General features: G+C 40.7%; 1 protein-coding gene across 1 annotated transcript in view; it reads right to left on the bottom strand.

Moving 5' to 3' along the window:
• Positions 1–520: 520 nt before the first annotated feature.
• Positions 521–24969, bottom strand: part of LOC140735113 (ectonucleotide pyrophosphatase/phosphodiesterase family member 7) — a 34344-nt gene continuing 9895 nt past the window's right edge. Inside the window, exons 2-6 of the mRNA XM_073059906.1 lie at positions 23382–23527; positions 11755–12378; positions 9470–9725; positions 5157–5282; positions 521–940 (exon numbers count right to left, since the gene is read on the bottom strand). Of these exons, the coding sequence (XP_072916007.1) occupies positions 891–940; positions 5157–5282; positions 9470–9725; positions 11755–12378; positions 23382–23527 (1202 nt within the window). The 3' untranslated portion in view covers positions 521–890. The remainder of the gene's footprint in view (positions 941–5156; positions 5283–9469; positions 9726–11754; positions 12379–23381; positions 23528–24969) is intronic.

The raw sequence follows: 24969 nt of genomic DNA on the forward strand, positions 1-24969 counted from the left end.
AACTCTATATTCATTATTTTAACCAAGCCCAATATCCTACAGATGAATGAATGCCATATGAATAAGCTTGCTGATAATACTGCAAAGCCCAACTTCAAACTACAAAATCTTTCCATTGTAACAATTCTGGCGGTGCACTGGTCTGGCAGTATTTATGTAGAAACAGAACCCAAGTGATACATTGTTGACCTATCATCAGAGCCCTTTTCCTCTCGCTCTTCGAGTCTCCATGAGTACTGCCTGAGCTGCTGAACATTTCCAATATTGTTTACATGGTATTCAGTTTTCCAGCAGTAGCAGTATTTTACTTTGGTAAAAATCTCGAATTATGCTGGACAATCTGATACGTTGCACACAGAATGGGTAGATGATGTGTTAGTCACTGTTAAGCTTAATATATTATTTCAGTTTCATGAGAATTACTGAAGTCCACAACAAGCAGTTTTAACACCTCTCCTGTCCACCCCTCTCCCCTCCCAGACCCTACAACTGAAGAATAATGTTGCATTTCACACCTTAGTATCGAGACTCTTGTCACTTTAATCTTAGCATTTTGTCCTAAAGAGTCCTCTGCAGACAGTGTAATTGGTAGCTACTGATGCTATTACATTGCTTCTAAAATATGAACTGCTACCCTGCTTTTAGATAATAACAGCATGAGGGGTAGATTTTGTCTTGCTTTAATGTACAGAAAAAAAATTAAAAGAACTTTTTCATTGTTAGGGATGGATAACACTATACTCCTCAGTAGAAGTAGAGATCACCACCTACAGTTTCACAAGGAAGGAAAACTCGCCAATATTTCAAGCTTGAGTTAATTGAACAGCATTACAATTTTTTTGAAATTTAGTGTAATTGATAGACTGGTTCCTATGATAATCTTTTCAGAATCAAAATGACGTTGTTGGATAAATATTACCATCGGCTTCTATGCTTGGATCTGGAAAAACAAAATACAAATATTATATAAGCTGGAAATTCTTCAGACAAAAATCAAAAGATATTGGTTGCATGTTTTAGACAAATGTTAACTAACATTTTAATCTAATTACAAAAATCATTTACATGCCAATCTAACAAGAAGTTTACAGAATTTCACATACATTTCTTTCATAATCTATTTCTGTACTTAAAAGTTAATGGAAACACAATTCTTCATATCTCCAATAACATATCACTTTTAAACTACTATCATCAGTCTCCCCCAGTCCAGAGCAGGTGGCAAGTTGTGAGGAAGACATAAAGAGCCTACAAGGGACTATAGATAGATTCAAAAAGGCAACAATTATACCAGTGCCTAAGAAGAATAATGTGAGCTGCCTTAATGACTATCGCCCGGTAGCACTCACATCGACAGTGATGAAATGCTTTGAGAGGTTGGTCATGACTAGACTGAACTCCTGCCTCAGCAATTTGCCTATCACCACAACAGGTCAATGGCAGATGCAATCTCAATGGCTCTTCACATGACTTTAGACCACCTGGACAATATAAACACCTATGTCAGGATGCTTACACAATGCTGGAAGAACTCAGCAGGTCAGGCAGCATCCGTGAGAAAAGAGTAGCCAACGTTTCGGGCCGAGACCCTTCATCAGGAATGGTGAAAAAACCACACTGGGCTTCGGCCCTCTCTTCCCCCCCATTCCTGATGAAGGGTCTCGGCCCGAAACGTTGGCTACTCTTTTCTCACGGATGCTGCCTGACCTGCTGAGTTCTTCCGGCGCTGTGTACGTATTCTTTGAACCACAGCATCTGCAGTTGTATTTTTGTGTTTTTATGTCAGGATGCTGTTCATCGACTATAGCTCAGCATTTAATACCATCATTCCCACAATCCTGATTGAGAAGTTGCAGAACCTGGGCCTCTGTACCTCCCTCTGCAAATGGATCCTCAACTTTCTAACTGGAAGACCACAATCTGTGCAGATTGGTGATAATATCTGCTCCTCGCTGATGATCAACACTGGTGACCTCAAGGTGTGTGCTTAGCCCACTACTCTACTCTCTCTGTACCCATGACTGTGTGGCTAGGAATAGCTCAAATACCATCTATAAATTTGCTGATGATTCAACCATTGTTGGTAGAATTTCAGATGGAAACGAGAGGGCGTACAGGAGTGAGATATGCCAACTAGTGGAGTGGTGTTGCAGCAACAACCTTGCACTCTATGTCAGTAAGAGTGCAGGAAGAATAATGTTGAATTTCACACCTTAATATCAAGACTTTTATCACTTTAATCTTAGCATTTTGTCCTAAAGAATCCTCTTAAGACAGTGTAAGACGAAAGAACACATAGAGGGATCAGAAGTGGTGAGAGTGAGCAGTTCCTGGGTGTCAAGATCTCTGAGGACCTAACCTGGTCCCAACATATTGATGCAGTCATAAAGAAGGTAAGACAGCATTTATACTTAATTAGAAGTTTGAAGAGATTTGTTATGTCAACAAACACACTCAAAGACTTCTTTAGATGTACCGTGGAGAGCATTCTGACAGGTTACATTACTGTTTGGTATGGAGGGGCTACTGCACAGGACTGAAAGAAGCTGCTTAGGGTTGTAAATTTATTCAGTTCTATCTTGGGTACTAGCCTACGAAGTACCCAGGACATCTTCAAGGAGTGGTGTCTCAGAAAGGCAGCGTCCATTATTAAGGACCTCCAGCACCCAGAGCATGCCCTTTACTCACTGTTACCATCAGGCAGGAGGTACAGAAGCCTGAAGGCACACACTCAGCAATTCAGGAACAGCTTCTTCCCCTCTGCCATCAAATTCCTAAATGGACATTGAACCCATGAACACTACCTCACTTTTTTAATATATATTACTTCTGCTTTTTGCACAATTTTTAATCTATTGTACACTGTAATTGATTTACTTATTTATTATTATGTTTTTCTTCTTCTTCATCTTCTATATTATGTATTGCATTGAACTACTGTTGCTAAGTTAACAAATTTCACGACACATGCTGGTGATAATAAACCTGATTCTGATTCTGATTCTGATTCTGATTAAACAGGTGAACATGAAATTGATAGATGGACCATAACAAGGGAAAATGTGAGGGTACCACTTTGGAAAAAAGGGAATGAAAAAGCAGATTATTGAAGCAAGCAAATGGAGTGCAACCACAAAACACTGCAGTACAAGGGGACCTGAGAGTCCTAGAGCATGAAGCACAAAGGACAACACACGTAATTACAAAGGCTAAAGGAATGTTGGCCTTGATTGCAAAGGACATGGTATAAAAGTAGGTAATTTTTGTCACAACTTCACAGCAAGAATGCAACTGGAGAACTAAATTTGGTCCTTTTTTTAAAAAAAAACAAATGATATACATGCGGTAAAGACAGTACAGAGAAGGTTCTGTAGGTTGGTTCCTCGAAGGAAAAGGTTGATTTATACAGAAAGGTTGACCAGGTTAGGCCTATCCTCATTGGAATTTAAAAGATCAAGAGGTAATCTTATTGAAATGTGTAAGATTCCAAGAGAATTTGACAGGGAGAAGGCTGAAAGAATATTTCTACAAATGGAGTTAGCTAGAATGAGTGGGCATGGTATCAGAATAAAGAGTAATCCATTTAGCCAGAGATAAGGTGAAATTTGTTCTATCAGATGATCTTGAATCTTTGGAATTCTCTACCACAGATAAATGCAGAGGCAAAATCATTTAAAACTGAGATTAACAGAAAACCTACAAGAGAGTTACTGAAACTGAAATGTGTAAGATTCTGAGAGGAACAATGTTTCTCCATATAGAGTTAGCTAGAATTAGTGGACATGGTAGCAGAATAAAAAGTCATCCATTTAGACAGAGATAAGGTACTTTGAATCTTTGATTTGGCTGCAATTTTTCTTGCACTGAGCTGGTAAGGCTCAGAAGGTCTCTGCATCCTTGGTCTAGACTGTTTGCCATTGTATAATTTGGGCATGCAGACTGAAATCATACATGCATGCAAGTCATAGACATTCAGGCAGGCTGAATATGTTCAAGCAAATCTAGACACATAGACACAGTTCAACACATCCTAATGAGAATAACATTTTGATGCGATGCACAGACCTATTCAAAAATTCCTACTTTTGCATCAGCGAGGCCTATAACATAAACATAAACCAGTACCCTGTTCTCCCAAGACCTAAGTAAAGGCAGAGCTAAAGAAGATGAAACACTAACGGATCACTTGTTAAGATATGAAGGAGGTGAATGAGCGACACCAAGATTTGTCCCTTCAAAGTTCACAAAGTCTACCTCAGTGGCAACCATGAAACCCTAGTGAACAGAGCAGTGAATGATGAATAGTATTCCCTGTATATAATCCAAGGAGTGGTGACAGAGGCAAAAATTTTCACAATATAGTATTATATATTCCAGCTCAAGGTAAAGCTACTCAATGGCGAGGAGACTTGTATACAAACATAAAATTAGGTAAAATTGGCCCCTGAGATTCTGCTGTCAACACAAGTCATTTCATATTGTCTCTATAAACAATACAAAATCTGACTGCCAGAGCAATTGAGGAAGAGCACTTTGGAATGTGAGTTGAGACTTTCTGGAGGCACAAAGTCCAAGTGAAGCAGAGCAGGTATGCTTTCCTGCAAAAAGGGGTCATACAACCAGGACTAAAAGTGGCTATGAATGACTGTATCATCTTAGACAGAAGGCAACAGAAATTCTGAATGCCTGCAGGTCTGAAACATCACAGACCTGTTTACTTTTAAGCTGAAATGTACAATTTGCCATAAAAATATATGCATCACTGTGCTACAATATTTCATTTGCTGGAGTGAGTACTCTCTTACACATTATCACCAATCTGCACAGATTGTGGTCTTCCAGTTAGAAAGTTGAGGATCCATTTGCAGAGGGAGGTACAGAGGTCCAGGTTCTGCAACTTCTCAATCAGGATTGTGGGAATGATGGTATTAAATGCTGAGCTATAGTCGATGAACAGCATCCTGACATAAAAACACAAAAATACAATTGCAGATGCTGTGGTTCAAAGAATACGTACACGTACAATATGTGCCCTACCCTGATGTGTGTTTTGTTTAAATCCTGTTAAATAAGTTACGTTTCAGTATAATTTCCAGTTATGTTGGTATATTGACAAGGGAGCTGCATCACAGTTGGCTGCTTCAAAATCTCCTTACCTTTTACTTTTTTGAATGGCAACTGTATCAAATTAATTATAAATACTATAACCAGAAAGCCAAGGACTGCACCTAATCCTATGACTGCAGAGGTGCGATCTGATCTCCCCTGGTACTTCTGAGGACCTAAAAGAAAATCATATGAACTTAGTTTACTGCTTTGTTGGAGTATTTCAACCTGTTTACTTTTAAGCTGAAATGTACAATTTGCCATAAAAATATATACATCACTGTGCTACAATATTTCATTTGCTGGAGTGAGTACTCTCTTACACATGTATGTTTCTAGAAAATACAACATTATTTAGGTTGTGTTTTATCTAAAGCCTCAGATTGGCAAGTACGATGGCCATCTCTGAAACTGGGCTAAAGGATGGTTGCCATTGGGAGCTGAACGTCCAAAGATATACAGTGTATCAGAAAAATAGGTTAGTAGGCAGAAGGGGTGGTGTGGCCCTGTGTATAAGAAATAATATTAAATCATTAGAAAGGGATGACATAGGATTGGAAGGTGTAGAGTCTCTATGGGTTGAGTTAAGAAATGACAAGGGTAAAAGGACCCTAATGGGAGTTGTATACAGGCTTCCAAACAGCAGCTGGGATGTGGATTACAAATTACAGCAGGAGATAGAAAAGGCGTGTCAGAAAGGCAATGTCATGATAATTGTTGGGGATTTAAACATGAAAATGGATTGGGAAAACCAGGTCAGTACTGGACTTAAAGAGATAGAATTTGTAGAATGTCTTAGGGATGGCTTTTTAGAACAGCTTGTAGTTGAGCCCACTAGGGGATCAGCTGTGCTGGACTGGGTGTTGTGCAATGATCTGGAGGTGATAAGAAAGCTTAAGGTTAAGGAACCCTTGGGGAACAATGATCACAATATGATCGAGTTCACATTGAAATTTGAGAAGGAGAAACTAAATTCCAATGTGTCGGTATTTCAGTGGAATAAAGGAAATTACAATGGCGTGAGGGGGAACTGGCCAAGGTTGACTAGAAAGAGACACTAGCAGGAAGGACAGCAGAGCAGCAATGGCTGGAGTTTCTGTGAAAAATGAGGGAACTGTAAGATAGATATATTACAAGTAAGAAGAAATTTTCAAATGGAATTAGAACACTATCATGGCTGACAAGTGAAGTCAGAGCCAAAGTAAAAGCAAAAGTCAGAGCATACAAGGAAGCCAAAGCTAATGGGAAGATAGAGGATTGGGAAGCTTTTAAAAACTTGCAGAAGGAAACTAAGAAGGTCATTAAGAAGGAAAAGATGAATTATAAAAGGAAGCTGGCGATTAATATTAAAGAAGATACTAAAAGCTTTTTTAAGTATATAAAGGGTAAAAGAGAGTTGAGGGTAGATATAGGACCAATAGAAAATGACACTGGAGATATTGTAATGAGGGATGCAGAGATGGCAGAGGAACTGAATGTGTATTTTGCATCAGGCTTCACAGTGGAAGACATCTGCAGTATACCGGACATTCAAGAGTGTCAGGGAAATAAAGTATGTGCAGTGAAAATTACGACTGAGAAGGTGCTCAGGAAGCTTAATGGTCTGAGGTTGGATAAATCTCCTAGACCTAATGGAATGCACCCTCGGGTTCTGAAGGAAGTAGCTGGAGAGGTTGTGGAGGCATTAACAATGATCTTTCAAGAATCAATAGGTACTGGCATTGTACCGAATGACTGGAAAATTACAAATGTTACTCCACTATTTAAGAAGGATGGGACGCAGCAGAAAGGAAACTATAGACCTGTTAGCCTGACATCAGTGGTTTGGAAGTTGTTGGAATCGATTGTTAGGGATGAGATTATGGAGTACCTGGAGGCACATGACAAGATAGGCCAAAGCCAGCATGGTTTCCTGAAAGGAATATCCTGTCTGACTAAACTACTGCAATTTTTTGAGGAAATTACAGGCAGGGTAGACAAAGGAGATGGAGTAGATCTGATGTACCTGGATTTTCAGAAGGCCTTTGACAAGTTGCCGCAAATGAGGCTGCTTAGCAAGGTAAGAGCCCATGGAATTACAGGAGAGTTACTAGCATGGGTGGAGCATTGGCTGGTCGGCAGAAAACAGAGAGTGGGAATAAAGGGATCCTATTCTGGCTGGCTGCCGGTTACCAGTAGAGTTCCACAGGGGTCAGTGTTGGGACCCACTGCTTTTTACAATGTATGTCAGTGATTTGAACTATGGGATTAATGGATTTGTGGCTAAATTTGTCAATAATACAAAGGTATGTGGAGGAGTGGGTAGTGTTGAGGAAACAGAGAGCCCACAAAAAGACTTAGATAATTTAGGGGAATGGGCAAAGAAGTGGCAATGTTGCAAAGTGTATGATCATGCTCTTTGGTAGAAGAAATAAACAGACAGACTATTATTTAGATGGGGAGAGAATTCAAAATACAGAGATGCAAAGGGACTTGGGAGTCCTTGTGCAGGATACCCTAAAGGTTAACCTCCAGGCTGAGTCAGTGGTGAAGAAGGCGAATACAATGTTGGCATTCATTTCTAGAGGTATAGAATAGAAGAGCAGGGATGTGATGTTGAGGCTCTATAAGACACTCGTGTGACCACACTTGGAGTGTATTGTGTGCAGTTTTGGGCTCCCTATTTTAGAAAGGATATACTGACATTGGAGAGGATTCAGAAAAGATTCATGAGAATGATTCCAAGAATAAGGAACATCTGGCAGCTCTTTGGCTGCATTCCCTGGAGTTCAGGAGAATGATGGGGGATCTCATAGAAACATTCCAAATGTTAAAAGGCCTGAACAGATTAGATATGGCAAAGTTATTTCCCATGGTAGGGGAGTCTAGGACATGAGGGCACAATTCAGGATTTAAGGATGTACATTTAGAACAGAGACTTGCAGAAATTACTTTAGTCAGATGGTGGTAAATCTGTGGAATTTGTTGTCAGTGCGGCTGTGGAGGCGAAGTCATTGGTTGCATTTAAGGCAGAGATAGATAGGTTCTTGATTAGCCAGGGCATCAAAGGGTATGGGGAGAAGGCAGGGGAGTGGGGATGACTGTAAGAATTGGATCAGCCCATGATTGAATGGTGGAGCAGTCTCGATGGGCCGAATAGCCTGCTTCTGCTCCTATATCCTATGGTCTTAGAGAATGCAACCTCCCTTAGATTCATTTTTGAACACTGGTTAAAATGGAAAATGAAAGAAGGTGGTACACACTGGGGTGGGGGGCAGAATCTCTGTTTGAACTTATAAAACTTCCTGAGCTACTGTAGTTTTCAATGATTCATGCAGACAACTGCACTGCCATTTCAACAACAAAATCTGGACCTCTATTGGCAAGCCTGAGATTCAGCATCAGGAAACGTCCAATGCTTTGCATGTATCACTTTAGGCCCAAATATAAACCAAAGGAAATTACATCCTGTGGATATCACTATGTCTTATTGCAGAGATGAATTTTGGCCAAATACTCTGTTGTAATAACAGAATGTTCTGGAAACACTCATTGGATCAGGCAGCAACTATTCTCCATTGCTTTCTTGTCTATAAATTCCCTCTCCACTTTTAATATAATCTTCACATCTTCTGTGTCCACTGTTAATGACAGAGGAAACAGAAGCATTTAATATTCCCTGCCTCAACATGAAGGATACCCTTGGGTTCCTAATTTGCATTACTTTTTTCCCCAGCTAACATTTTCCCCTAGCTCTCTCCACTTTGGCAACAGAAACACAAAATCACCTCAGTCAATCTGGAGTATGCTGCTATGGTTTGGAACTCCCCTCCCGCAACAAAACTCAAGCACCTCTCCTTCAGTGCAGAGCAGAAGAATGGGATCTTTGAGGCAGTTGATCTCCAACCTTGGAGTTCAATTCGGAAGAGGTAATCTGGACAGAATGGTAGTTCTTGATAGGTTCTACCCAGTTTTGGGGTCATAACAGAACAGGCTCATTTTGTGTTCTGGTGTCCCCCTGTGATCATCAATTTTTAAAAGCCAAGACACAAACCATCTTCCCAGTGCCCTTCACAAGTATCCATTGGAAAGACAACTAGAAGTAACTTCAAATTCTCGAAATTAGTCCTCATCAGCCACCTCGCCTCCCCCCCCCCCCCATGGCAAGCAGACAGTTTCCTCAAAAGTTTCCCAAAGCTTGCCATTATTAGCAGTTTCCTGGTTGCTATGAAGTTCTATAATTACTGATCAATTAAGTTTTCAACTGACATTTTCACATGCATTAGTTTCCACACACTGAACATAAACAATGTAACTTTCTCTTAAAGTGATGTGTCTATGTCATAAAATGTATAGATGTATGAAGAAGGGGCTCTTTCAATACCTGGAGTATTGATTATTCTGTCAGATGTATCTACAAACGGTACAAGCATTTCATTAGTGAATGCCAATGATCCATTGTTTGGTTCAGGTTTCACTCCCAATAACTTGCACATCAAAGGGTATATGTGAATACTGTCAAAGGGCTCTGCCAGGTAAGAGTTCTTAAAATCTGGGCCAAAAGCTCGGAAAATCATCTTCATATCCATTTCTCCATTGTCAAATCCATGATCTCCTTTGTTGAAGTATATGATGATTCTCTGAAATGATAAATGGTCAGTCTTAAATAGTTCAGTCAATTTTACTATTGTGTTTTGTATCCAGAAATCTGTAGCCATTGTCTTATAAATAATGAAATCTGTAAATCACTTTACTGAATTTAAAACAATAACAAAGCTAATGTCAATGAGTCTACCAGTTTTTGTAAATGTGAAAATCAGTCAACAACTTAAAAGAAATGCAGTTGCATTCATAACCAGAAGCTAAGTAAGAGAATTGTGTGATGAGAAACAGCTATGAGAGGGAAGAAAAGGCAGAAATGAATACTGCAAGTAATAAGTGTTTCAGTAATTAGTGTGTAAAAGAATTAGTAAAATGCAACAGTACCTCTTTCACTTCAAGGGGCTGAAGAAGTTCAGCATGAGTCCCCAAATCCTCAGGACTTTCTATAGGGGCCCCATAGAGAGCATCCTGACTGGCTGTGTCACTGCCTGGTACAGGAACTCTACCTCCCTCAATCGCAGGACACTGCAGAGAGTAGTATGGACAGCCCAGCAAATCTGTGGATGTGAACTTCCCTCTATTCAGGACATTTACAACAGCAGGTGCATAAAAAGGGCCCGGAGGATCACCAGGGACTCCAGCCACCCCAGCCACAAACTATTTCAGCTGTTTCCATCTGGCAAATTGTACTGCAGCATTAAGGACAGGACCAATAGGCTCTGGGACAGCTTCATTCATCGAGCCATCAGATTTATCAATACACATTGTATCTGATTGTGTATCTGACTGTACATAGATGCATACAAAACAATTATGTACACAGTCTGAGTGTTTGGGCTATATCCTCCCACATTTCCCTTTCTTATCGCTTGTACATAGCGACAGAGATGCAACATAAAGATTTTTACTCCCTCATATTGTGAGATGGATGTAAGAAATAAAATAAATTCTAAATTCTAGTGACCAGTTAGTTTAAATATCTTGATAAAGTACAAGGCAGTGGAGTTGGAACCTGTACTTTTCTGCACATATACGCCCAATCTCCGTGTGTTCTTCCTGAGAATGGTACGCTAAACTGATTCTACTTCAAGACATCCTACAGTACTGAGGATTCCTCTCTTCAGTCTGGGAATAACAATCTGCCAGAAGAACTCAGCAATTTCAGGCAGCTTCTGTGGGAGGAAAGGAAATGTTTCAGGTTAAAGCCCTGCATCAGAATTTGAACCAAATCGTTGACAATTCCTTTCCTCCCACAGATACTGCTTGACCTGCTGAGTTTCTTCGAAAGATTGTTTGTTGCTCCAGTTTCCAACATCTGCAGATTCTTATGCCTTCAATCTGGCAACGCTGTGTAGCAAGAACTGGCTTGTTTAAGTAAGAATATAGAATTAAAGAATAAGAAGGGCTGCACTACATCACAGCTCATAGCTCCGATGACTTGGGTTCAGTTCAGATCTCTGGTGCTGTCAGTGTGGATGTTCTCCCTGTGACAACTCAGGTTTCCTCCTAGCGCTCTGGTTTCCTCCCACATCCCAAAGGTCTGTTGGTTGGTAGGTTAATTGGTCACTGTAAATTACCACCAGTATGGATCTGAAGGTTCGAAGGGGAAAGTTAGGAGAATAAAATGGGATTAGTAGGATTAGTGCAAATGGGTGCTTAATGGTTGACATGAGCTTGGTAGGCTAAGGGTCCCATTTTCATGTAGTACAACACCATGACTACACTATCACTATGAGCTAAATAGCCCTTGTTTTTGTATTTTGCTGCTGCCTGAAAGTTTGACAAAAAAGGGTCTAAAAGTATGAATGAAACTCACAGGCAAAATAGAAAGAACTGAAGGTGGAATCAGCAACTCATCATTTGAGAAGTTGTTCGTTGACAAGGCACTAGAGAAATAAATATTTCTAAAGGAAAACATTCATATTATTTTGCTATTCATAATTTCAATTAGATCAATGTTGAACATATAAAGAATATACAGATTCATAAACTCACAGCTACCAAAGAAATAGCTCTCCTTTTCACCCCTTAAATAATTAAAAGGAAACAAATCCAGATGCCACTTACCCCATTTACATTATAGCCATTGTCTGCATAAACAAGGATGGGCAAAATACGATCGTTTTTGCTATAGTGAAATCTTTCAGGAAATTCTTCCTTTTTATATACTTTTAGATGAGGATGTGCATTCTTCAGTGCCTGGTAGACTTCTTCAATTTTTCCATTCTTTGGAAGAATCATCCCGAGTCCTCCATAGTCTAATAATTCAAACTGAATATTTTTAAAACTGACAAAATTTGACAGCTTGATTTCATCAACTTCAGGGAATTTCTTTACTGTCGTCATTCCATGGTCCGAGGTTATTATAACGTTTAGTATGTCTTTCAGGTTGTGCCTATCAATACTCGATATTAAGTAACCAATGGTTCTGTCAATCTGTCGGATTATTTCCCGCCTCTGAGGTGTTTCTGGTCCCGCTTTGTGCCCGATGCTATCAGGTTCTCCGTAGTAAAGAGTTACAAAATCAAAGTCTTCCTTTTCAAACCAATCCAGGACCATATCAATATTAATTCTCCATTCTGTTTCATTAGAGTCTGGGTGATTCAGTGATTCCCCCAGAGACCTGTACACTGCTTGTCCGCCATAGGTCACATTTCCTCCTGGGTAATGGAATGATGCAACTTTTTTTCCCTGTACACAGAATTCAAAATATTTGTTACTTTTTTTCCACTCTTAATGGTGGAAGTTAACTTGCAAAAGAACTTTGGAATGACTCTTCTAATAATTCATTGGGAAATGTTCCTGCTATTATTTTCTGTATCCAGGGAAATTGCTGGTGTTGTTTTACAAATTAATCAAATTTGTAATTAATGAATGAAAGAATGCCCGAGAAAATTCATTCAACTGTATTATCAATCTCCCTAACATTGTTTCAAAAAACACAGAATTGATTGTCATTTTCAAAACACCACTGGCAAGCATTCTTGTATAACACAACTCAGATTCTGAAACAATGGAGTAAAATGTCCCTTATGAATATCATCTTTCTTCCAAGGCTTTGCATTAAAGGGTCATAAAACGATACTACTTCTTCAGTACTGGCAATGTTGACAGGAAATTAGGTAATTCTCTATACAGAATTCCTTGACAGGAATTAGGAAGACAGGAAGCAGTGCAAGAGCTAATTTCCAAGGTTTTTGACCTTACAAATAGAGTTTTACTAAGAGAGAGGAAGCAGATATATCTTCATAGCTTTCTGAAAAAGAGTATGCACAAATTGGTAAATGCCTTTATTTTCCATTTTAATTTAAAAGTAGGCCAGTGGTGAGAGTAGGAGCATCAAGCTTTGACTCAAGAGGCTTTGACAAGAAGAGGCTGAGGCCAGAGACACAGGTTAGAAAATTTGGTCTTGGTTGCCCATTGTACACTGCAGGCAGGATGGCAGATATGGCAGTGGAATGCTCCTCCTGTGGAATGTGGGAATTCATGGAGCCTGATGGTCTCCCTGATGACTACACCTGCAGCCAACTCCAGATCATGAAAGACTGCGTTAAGGAGCTGGAGCTGGAGTAGGATGAAGTTAGGATCATCTGGGAGGCAGAGCAATTGATAGATATGACTTTTGAGCAGCTGGTTACACCCAGAGTGCAGAATTCAGGCAGTAGATGGGTGAACACTGAGAGAGGTAAAGGGAGAAGGAAGTCAGTGCAGGGTCCCCCTGTGGCCATTCCCCTCAGCAACAGATATACCCCTTTGGATACTGCTGAGGGGGATGACCTATCTGGGCAAGGCAGCAGCAGCCTGATCTATAGCACTGCAGTCGGCTCTGAACCTTAGAAGGGTAGGATGAAGTCAAGTGGAGCAACAGTCATAGGGGACTCAGCAGTTAGGGGGACAGATAGGAGATTCTGCGGCAACAAAAGGGACACCAGAATAGTCTGTTGTCTCCCGGGTGCTAGGGTCCAGGATGCCTCTGAGTGGTTGCAGAATATTCTTGAAGGGGAGGGTGGAAGCTGGAGGCTGTGGTATACATTAGTACCAATGACATAGGCAGGAGAGGGGTAGAGGTCCTGCACAGTAAGTTTCGGGAGTTAGGAAGGAGCCTAAAAAGCAGGACCTCCAGGGTGTTGATCTCCAGATTACTCTCAATGCCATGAGCTAGTGAAGGTCAGAATAAGAAGATAGTGCAGATGAATGAGTGGCTGAGGAGATGGTGCAGGGGGCAGGGTTTCAAGTATTTGGATCATTGGAACCTTTTCTGGAGAAGGGGTGACCTGTGCAAGTGGGATGGGTTGCACCTGAACTGGAAGGGAACCAATATCCTGGGAGGGAGGTTTTGCTAATGCTGTTGGGGAGGGTTTAAACTAGATTTGCAGGGGGGTGGGAACCGAAGTGAAGAGGCAGAAGATGGGGCGGTTAGCGCACAAGTAGAGTCAGCATTTAGGGAGTTTGTGAGGAAGGATAGGCAGATGATAGAGTAAGGATGCACTCAGACAGATGGTTTGAGATGTGTCTATTTTAATGCAAGGAATATCATAAGCAAGGCAGATTATGATACATGGATCAATATGTGGAACTATGATGATTTGGCCATTACAGACACTTGGATGGCCATTACAGAGACTTGGATGACTCAGGAGTAGGAATAGATGCTGAGTGTGCTGGGCTTTAGATGTTTCAAAAAAGGACAGGGAGGGAGGCAAAAGGGGTGGGTGTGGCACTGCTAATCATGGATAGTATTACAACTGCAGAAAAGGAGGAAATCATGGAGGGATTGTCTACTGAGTCATTGTAGGTGGAAGTCAGAAACAGGAAGAGGGCAATAACTCTATTGGGTGTTTTTATAGACCCCCCCCCCTCATAGTAACAGAGGCATTGAGACACAGATAGGGAGACAGATTCTGGAATGATGCAATAATAATCGGGTTGTTGTGACGGGTGATTTTTAACTTTCTTAATATGGACTGGCATCTCCTTAGAGCAAGGGGTTTAGATGGGGTGGAGTTTGTTAGATAGATAGATAGATAGATAGATAGATAGATACTTTATTCATCCCCATGGGGAAATTCAACTTTTTTCCAATGTCCCATACTCTTGTTGTAGCAAAACTAATTACATACAATACTTAACTCAGTAAAAAATATGATATGCATCTAAATCATTATCTCAAAAAGCATTAATAATAGCTTTTAAAAAGTTCTTAAGTCCTGGCGGTAGAATTGTAAAGCCTAATGGCATTGGGGAGTATTGACCTCTTCATCCTGTCTGAGGAGCATTGCATCGATAGTAACCTGTCGCTGAAACTGCTTCTCTGTCTCTGGATGGTGCTATGTAGAGGATGTTCAGAGTTATCCATAATTGACCGTAGCCTACTCAGCGCCCTTCGCTCAGCTACCGATGTTAAACTCTCCAGTACTTTGCCCACGACAGAGCCCGCCTTCCTTACCAGCTTATTAAGACGTGAGGCGTCCCTCTTCTTAATGCTTCCTCCCCAACACGCCACCACAAAGAAGAGGGCGCTCTCCACAACTGACCTATAGAACATCTTCAGCATCTCACTACAGACATTGAATGACGCCAACCTTCTTAGGAAGTACAGTCGACTCTGTGCCTTCCTGCACAAGGCATCTGTGTTGGCAGTCCAGTCTAGCTTCTCGTCTAACTGTACTCCCAGATACTTGTAGGTCTTAACCTGCTCCACACATTCTCCATTAATGATCACTGGCTCCATATGAGGCCTAGATCTCCTAAAGTCCACCACCATCTCCTTGATCTTGGTGATATTGAGATGCAGGTAGTTTGAGTTGCACCATATCACAAAGTCCTGTATCAGTTTCCTATACTCCTCCTCCTGTCCATTCCTGACACACCCCACTATGGCCGCGTCATCAGCGAACTTCTGCACATGGCAGGACTCCGAGTTATATTGGAAGTCTGATGTGTACAGGGTGAACAGGACCGGAGAGAGTACGGTTCCCTGCGGCGCTCCTGTGCTGCTGACCACCGTGTTCAGGAAGATTTCCTGACATAATATGTAGATAAGCCAACCAGAGGAGTGGCTGTACTTGATCTGGTATTGGGAAATGAACCTGTTCAAGTGTCAAATCTCTTGGTCTGAGAGTATTTTGGAAGTAGTGATCACAACTCTATCTCCTTTACTAGGAACTTGGGAACATAAATTGGGAGCAGATGTTCTCAGGGAAATGCACAGAAAAATGTGGCAAATGTTCAGGGAACATTTGCATGGTGTTCTGCATAAGTACATTCCAATGAGACAGGGAAAGGATGGTAGGCTGTTGAAAATCTAGTCAAGAAGAAAAGAAAAGCTTACAAAAGGTTCACAAAACTAGTTACTGTTAGAGCTCTAGAAAATTACAAGGGTGCAAGAAAGGAGCTCAAGAATGAAATTAGGAGAGCTAGAAGGGGCCATGAAAGGGCCTTGGCGAGCTGGATTAAGGAAACACCCAAGGCATTCTACAAGTATGTGAAGAGCAAGAGGATGGGCCTTGTGAGAATAGGACCAATCAGGAATGAGAGTGGAAATGTGTGCTCAGAGCCGGAGGAGGTAGCGGAAGTACTTAATGAATACTTTGCTTCAGTATTCACCAGTGAAAAGGATCTTGGCAATTGTGGGGATGACTTAAGGTAGACTGAAACACGAGTGTATAGACATTAAGAAAGAGGATGTGCTGGAGCTTTTGAAAGGTATTAAGTTAGATAAGTCAACAGGACCAGGAGAGATATGCCCCAGGCTAATGTGAGAGGTGAGGGAGGAGATTGCTGAGCCTCTGGCAATGATCTTTGCATCATCAATAGGGACAGGAGAAGTACCAGAGGATTGGAAGGTTGCAAACATTGTTCCCTTGTTCAAGAAAGGGAGTAGAGATAACCCAGGAAATTAGAGACCCGTGAGTCTTACTTCTGTGGTGGGCAAGTTGTTTGAGAAGATCCATAGAGGCAGAATTTATGAGCATTTGGAGAGACATAATCTAATTAGGGATGGTCAGCATGGCTTGTCAAGGGCAGGTAATGATTTGTGAACCTAACTGAATTCTTTGAGGATGTAACAAAACACATCGATGAAGGTAGAACAGTGGATATAATGTATATGGATTTCAGTAAGGCATTTGATAAGATTCCCCATGCAAGACTCATTCAGAAAGTAATGAGGCATGGGATCCAGAATTGGCCTGACCACAGAAGGCAGTTATGGATGATTCGTTCAATCCAGATAAGCGTGAAGTGGTTCAGTTAGATAGGTCAAATTTGAAGACAGAATATAATATTAATGGTAAGACTCTTGGCAATGTAGAGGATCAGTGAGATCTTGGGGTCCATGTCCATAGGACACTCAAAGCTGCTGCGCAGGTTGACAGTGTTGTTAAGAAGGCGGATGATGTGTTGGCCTTCATCAATTGTGGGATTGAGTTCAAGACCCATGAGGTAATGTTACAGCTATATAAGACCTTAGTTAGACCCCACCTGGAGTACTGTGTTCAGTTCTGGTCACCTTATTACTGGAAAGATGTGGATACTATAGAGAGAGTGCAGGGGAGATCTACAAGGATGCCGCCTGGATTGGAAAGCATGCCTTATGAGAATAGGTTGGGTGAACTTGGCCTTTTCTCCTTGGAGTGACGGAGGATGAGAAGAGAACTGATAGAGGTGTATAAGATGATGGGAGGCACTGATTGTGTGGATAGCCAAAGTTTTCCCAGGGCTGAAATGAGGGTATGGTTTTAAGCTGCTTGGAAGTAGGTACAAACAACATGTCATAAGTAGGTTTTTCCATACAGGTAGTGGTGGGTGCGTGGAATACACTGCTAGAGATGGTGGTGGAGGCAGATACAATAGGGTCTTTTAAGAGATTCTTAGATAGGTACATCGAACTTAGAAAAATAGAGGGCTATGAGATAGGGCAATTCCAGGGAGTTTCTTGAGTAGGTTACATGGATGGCACAACATTGTGGGCCGAAGGGCTTGTAATGTGCTGTAGATTTCTAGATTTCTATGTTCATCATCCCATTCCCACTCTGACCCTTTTGCCTCTTTCACTGCTACAAGAACAGCATCTTATCTTTCCTCTGGGCACTTTGCAGCCTCTGAACTCAATATCAAACTCCCCCAACTTCGGGGTAACTCTTCTTTCTGTCAGTATCAGAACTGGCTATTTCAGCCTATTATCATTTTATCTCTGTTAGCTCTTTCTATGCTCGCCAGGGTTTCCAGCAGCATTCTGTTCCTGTAAACAGTTCAGAACCCGGACAGTTTGCATATCAGCAATGCAGCCGCAAACTGAGGTCTCAGGTGGCAGAAGATGCTTACAGCCCCACAGCAAATCCATCCTGCAGGTTCCCTAATCCTCATCTGTATGTGCAGGTTGTACACAAGTCAAGTATTTGTAACCCAGAGAAGACCAGTAGTATAGTTTGGTTGTTGGGCATGTTTCACAACCTGGCTATTAGCAATACATAACACAAACAAAACATAACATGCTTCAGATTGCCACATTAATTCATTTAGAATCAGAATCAGGTTCATTATCACTTTAAGTGTCATAGAATTTGTTAACTTAGCAGGAACAGTTCAATGCAATACAGATAACACAGAAAGAAAAAAATAAATAAGTTAATACATTCAGTAAGTATAAATATGTATATTAAATAGTTAGATTAAAAATAGTGCAAAACAGAAATAATATAAAAAAGCAAGGTAGTGTTCAAGGGATCAATGTCCATTTAGGAATTGTATGACAAAGGGGAAGAAGCTGTTCCTAAATCACTGAGTGTGTGCCTTCAGACTTCTGTACCTCCTTCCTGACAGTAACAATGAGAAGAAGGCATGTCCTGGGTGATGGGGTCTTTAATAATGGACACCACCCTTTCTGAGGCACTGCTTCTTGAAAATGTCTTGGATACTATGGAGGCTGGTACCCAGGATGGAGCTGACTAATTTTACAACTTTCTGTAGCTTCTTTAGGTCCTGTGCAATAGCAACCCCCCCCCCCCCCACCATTCCATTACGGGATGGTGATTCAGCCCATCAGAATGCTCACCACTGTACATCTATAGACATTTTCAAGTGTCTTAGGTGACAAACCAAATCTCTTCCATCTCCTAATGAAATAGAGCTGCTGTCTTGCCTTCTTTATAGATGCATCAATGTGTTGGGACCAGTTAGGTCCTCAGAGATCTTGACACCCAGGAACATGAAATTGCCCACTCTTTCCACTTCTGGCCCCTCTATGAGGATTGGTTCATGTTCCTTAGTCTTACCCTTCCTGAAGTCCACAATCATGATGAAAATCAAAAATGGAGCTATTGTTTCAGGCCCCAGGCACTTTGTCAATATCTTTTTCCATGTATTCTGCCTGATCTGCTGAGTGTTCCTAGCATTTTCCATTTTTTTTTATCTTTGTGGACTTCATGATTTTAGTTTCACATCGTCAGAAGTATCCTCTTTATTTTCAACCTATCGCTGCTATTAAAAACCAACTTTTTTTTTACTCTCTTTTCCACTTCTCATGAAGGACTTAAAATGTTAACTGTTCTCTTTCCATTGATTCTACCTGACCCATGTTTCCAGCATTTTGTTCTTATTTTAAATATTCAGCAGCTGTACTTTAAAAACATGTCCTCCTATTTTTGCTAAATGTGACATACCATTTTTATTGGAGCATGCATTTGGCTGCATTGCAGGATTCCCTAACATGTATTTATAGAGGGCATTCATGCATTTACAAATTTCCTGACAACTTCCTTCCATGATTGGCACATCTTTTATCAGAGGTCTGTTTCAGTTTTTTAAATCATTTATAATCTGATGAACATGGGACTTCTTTTGCAGGATTTGTTAGTCATTTCTGACAAGTTAATTTAGATGGGGTGGTATTTGGAAGCCTGTTGAAAACATCTGATGGTGTGGTGACTACAGTCCTAGTTTGGATCCATCCACAAGAGGTTTGTATAGCAGAGCTGTGAAGTACAGTGCCAAGAACTGCAAGGGAAATGTGTCTTAACATTTCAATAATGCTCAGTTTGATCTTCAAGCATTATTAAAAATTGCTATTTTTGAGAGAGAGTTGTCCATGTCACAATTTAGATTGCCAGAGCAGAGGAAAATTTCTTCAAGGTTGGCGTTCCTGGAAGGGAAGAGGCAATGAATTCAACTGTAAATGGAAATCAAAACCAGAGCTATTGTTTCAAACCCTAGGCTGTCAATATTTCTTTCCAGGTATGCTGCCTATTTTTCCTGAGTGTTTCCAGCTTTTTCTGTTTTTCATCAGATTTACAGCTTATGTAGTGATTTTGGCATTAATTTTGATTAAAAACTAATTTTAATTTTGATGAGAAACTAACTTTGGGTGATGCATTGATGTTGACCTTATCTGAGGGAACTGGATGTGAGAAAAACCTTGCCAGATTGTGTGACTTCAAAATAAAAAGTCCATTCTCTTTCAAGACTGCTGTCAGCTCAAATAGAAACATGTGGAAAAAGTCATTAATACCATATTAATGGGATTCTCATCTCCACAATATTATTATTTTTGGACATTGTACAGACTAATTTCTAGGTCTTTTTAATCAAAGTGTTTTTAAAATGTATGAAAATATTGTTATTTGGTAGTTAACTGTTTAACAGTATATAAGTAGAAAGTAGAGAACATAGGAAATGCTCAGCAGGTCAGGCAGCATCTTTGGAGAGATATACAGAATTAACATGAACACAGAATTAATCCTTCCTCATCCATCCCTCCATACAAGGATCTAAACAGTCCTTTAAGGTAAGGCAGCATTCACCTCCTCCAACCTCTACTACACATTTGGCAAGACCAACCCACAACTGCTTTGCGATCTATCTAACCTACGTATCCCTTTCCCACTCCTACTGGAGACCTGGGTTCTGTCTCTATTAGTGGATCCATTTTATTCTGCCCACCAAGCCCCTCAACCCACTGTTGCCTAGATTCATTACTCTTCACCTCCGGGTTCTACCTGCCCATCACCCACACACTTCTTCATCTTCAGTTTTTTTTCTCCCTAGATCTAGTTTTCCTGTCCCAGCAGCCATCTGCCCATCATCTCTCCTTTGTTTAGTTCCATATTTCTTTCCAGTCTATATCTCTACCTTAGTCCTCTTCTCTCCCTGACTATCTCAAAACTCCCTCCTCCACTCCTCCTCCTGCTCTAACTGCCCATTATCCCCCACCTCACCTGGGTTGACCCACCATCTATTAGCCTATCTCACCCCTCCCTTTCACCTCTTTAAATGAGCTGTCTTCTGTCTCCACTCTAAATCCTGAAGCAGAGTGTCAACTCAAAGTGTTAACCATTCCTTTGTACTCCAGAAATGCCGAGTGACCCACTGAGTGCCCCAGTCTCCAGCATCTGCAAGCTCTTATGTCAGCAGAATTAGCATCACAGGCCGACGAATTGGAAAACTGAGAAGGTAACTGTGCTAGGGAGGAGAAAACACAGGGTAACACACACAGACTGCTGGAGGGACTCAGCAGGTCAGGCAGCATCTATGGAGGTGAAAGGTCCTGGCCCGAAATGTAAACTCTTTATTCATTTCCATCAATTCCGCCAGCAATCTGTGTGTGTTGCTCTGGATTTCCAGCATCTGCTGAATCTCTGTGCTTAGTAAATATGGGGAATGCCTGTGCTAGGGTGAAGATCAGATTATCTGGATAACATGAATGTTGCTGGTACCACTTATGAGAAAGTGATAAGTATTTGTTAATCATAACTGATCAACCTGCAGAAGTGCAAAAGGAGAGAGATGACTAAGGATAATACGGAGAATAAAAGACAATATTGGAACTGTGAGAAGCAGTTGCCGGAAACCTGGAATAAAAGAGATTGTTGGAAAATGAAGACCAGGTAGCATCTATGGAGAAAAATTCAGTTAATTTTGAGGGTGATTGCCTTTCACTAGAACTAGCCGCAATTACACTACATGCTGTATATCACTGATCAGCTGTTAATGGTTATCTAGATGGCAGATGACTAACTAGGCAACACACACACAATGCTGGAGGAACTCAGCAAGCCAGGAAGCATCTATGGAAAAGAGTACAGTCAATGTTTTGGGCCGAGTTTATAGGCCATTTATAACAAGTATTCTTGCAAGATCATAACAGTGTACAGTAAATTGCAAATAGGCTATAAATATTTAAATTTATAAATAAACTTCCTGAAGAAATTCCTGATGAAGGGTCTTGACCAGAAATGTCAACTGTTTATTAATTTCCATAGATGCTACCTGACCCACTGAATTCCTCCAGCATTTTATGTGTGTTGCTCTAAATTTCCAGTATCTGCAGGGTCTCTTATGCTTATAAGTATTTAATAGAAGTTTGTTTAGACTGAGAATTAGGTAGAGACTGTAGAAATTGTGGGTCACTAAACCATTGGGTGTAGAAAAGAAAAATGGGGGAAAGAGTATAAAACCTAAAGTAATTGAACATCAGATCAATATTGAATTAATTTCAATCAAGTAATTTGACAGTCCTAGGATAGTAATGGGTATGGGGCTAGGGTGGGGTGGAAATAGGAGTAATTATTGCTACAGGATGGACAAATTTTACATCCTATTCATTGTAGGATGTGTCCTGTATGGCGTAGGAGCCCATTGATGAGGTTTAATTTAGATTATTCTAAATTTAATCTAGCACCACATCCTTATACACCCAATAGGATGGCATCTACTGGACTTTTGGACAGAAAATCAAGTAAAAATTTTCAAATTTAACATTCCCAGAATCACGTACTCTAACTAGACATGAATAGTAAGATCTATCTTTTTGAACAGAAATATTGTGGTCAAAATGTTTCTATCAGTGTTGCTATCAATCATAGATAGTGAAGAATGGTGTCAGGTTAGCTAGAAAATCGTGTGAGTGGAATTACCAGGCAAATGTGCGGTAGTGTACTTCGAGAAGTCTGCTAGGACATATAGAGTAAATGACAGGCACATTCAGAGCATTGATGTACAGAGAGACTTTAGACCACTCTCTGAAAGTGATGACACAGGTGGGCAGGGTCGTGAAAAGGGGATGGTATGATTGTCTTCATAGGCCAAGGCATTAAGCATAAGAGTTGTGATATCACGTCGCAACTGTAGACAGCACTTAAGAATATTGCATACAGTTTGGTTGCTATATTACAGGAAAGATGTGATAGCAACAGGGAGAGTGCAGAAGAGATTCAATGTGTTATTGCCTGGAATGAAAGCCTATTATGAGGACATATTGGTTAGGCTAGCTTTATTCTCACTGCAGCATAGGAAGCTGAGGAACCTTCTGCAGGTTTATAAAACTATGAGGGGCCTTGATAGGATAGATAGCCTGGAATTTATCCTACAGGAGAGAAGTCTAGAATGGGAGAGCACAGGTCTAAAGGTGAGAGGTGAGAAATTTATAGGAGATCTGAGAGGAGTGTTTTTCAAGCAGAGGATGCCATAGGAGGGGGGTAGGCACAGTTACCATTACAATGTTTGAAAGACATTGGATGGGTACTTGAATAGGAAGGGCCTAGAGGGATATGGGCCTAATGCAGGCATCATAGTCAGCATAGAGGAGGTGGGCCAAGGGGCCCATTTCTGTGCTGTACAGTTCTACAATTTGACTTAATTTGATTAATAGACAATTTGCTCTTAGCTCTATAATTAGGTAAATCAAAGTATGAAAAAACCTGGTTTTGTGCTGTGATCCATAAAGGAAGTACTCCATTATCCCACCACACGGTTTTCCCCAGTGTGAGTTTGTGTGGTAATTTAAGCATGGTTTTCGTATTGTAAAACATATTGTGAACAACTCCGTGTTCTTCAATCCACCGTCCTGTGAAAGAAAACAAATGTAACTGCAGCTACAAAACCAACACCGTGCAAAGAGTAGCTGGTCAAGGCGAGATATATTCAATCAACTAAATAAATTGCAAACCACTGCTTTATAATCTGCCCTATTCTGAAGTTATTAATACTTTTTAATAGTTGAAAGCTGAAAACTCCATATCAAGTCTTAAATCTGTGGATTTATTCTGCTATTCCTTGCATTCTGGAGAAATTTCAGGGGCAGCATGTTAGGACAGTCATTAGCATTTTTTCCCACATTGCAAGACGTGTGCATTAATTGGTTAATTAGTCACTGCAAGATGCCCATGGGATGAAGGTGAATGGTATTATCTAGGGGGAGTTGAAGGGAATGTGGGGAAATAAAAATGGGATTAGGATAAAAAGATACTAAATGGTTGGCAAAAACTCAGTGGGCAGAATGGACTGTTTCTGCACTGTATTACTCTATATCAGTGAGTCCCAGCAGGGGTAATACCACCCTCCAAGAGGGTGCTTACATGTCCTCAGGGGGCATTTGGGGAAATAGAAGTCATCAGGAGATATTTAAGATTCATGGGGAGAATAGTAAGTACCACCCTAACTTCAGACATGAGACCTGACCAACCATTGGTGGAGCAGGCACTTCCAATAAAAAGGGTTAGGCACTGGAACACAGGAAGAGCTATAGCTCTGTAGACAGTGAAACAGAGCCAATCAGTGAACCTGCCAACCCCAAGGATTCCTCTTGAGGTGTTCAAAGCGTCCTCAGCTTCATATATGCAGGTGAAGAACCATCTTCGGGGATTATGAGACCTTAGGTGATTGGTCAATCATGCCAACTAGAATAATATAAAGGTAGCTTGCCAAACACCGGCTCTATCCCAACTAACATTCAGATTCCAAACTGAATCCTTGTCAACATAATTTCCACTATTGTGATTGTCTTCATCTTCACCTTGCCGTTCCTTTAAGTGCCGCTACCATCATTCCATCCATGTCAACTCACTGCTGTCACCAGCATCCCATAGGCATTCACAGCTTGTGTTAATTTTTAATTTTAATTTAGCCCTGCTAATGATGGATAAGTATGTACGATGCGATCTCTATGAGTCTGAAGGAGGTGAAGCCTTGAATTCTAATTCTGCTTGGAAACAAAAGCTACAAAAAGTGCGTCAATACAATGTTACATACCTGGAATATGGTTTTATTCCATTTCCATCAGATCAGCAACACCCCATAAGTTTTTTTTTGTAATACTGTATTGTCTAATGAAACCATGAAAGCATCAAGATTGCAGGAACGCTTCCATAAAAGACACCCAGAAAAGGCTACTAATGTTATTTTTCAGTTCCAGAAGATGAAAGAAACATTTGAAAAGTGTTGCACACTGGAGTCATTTACCAAGAAAGCTAAAAATGACCTTGATAGTGGTCTCATTGCTTCTTACAA

The sequence above is a fragment of the Hemitrygon akajei genome, chromosome 11 (assembly GCF_048418815.1).
Source record: "Hemitrygon akajei chromosome 11, sHemAka1.3, whole genome shotgun sequence".
Taxonomy (NCBI): Eukaryota; Metazoa; Chordata; class Chondrichthyes; order Myliobatiformes; family Dasyatidae; genus Hemitrygon; species Hemitrygon akajei.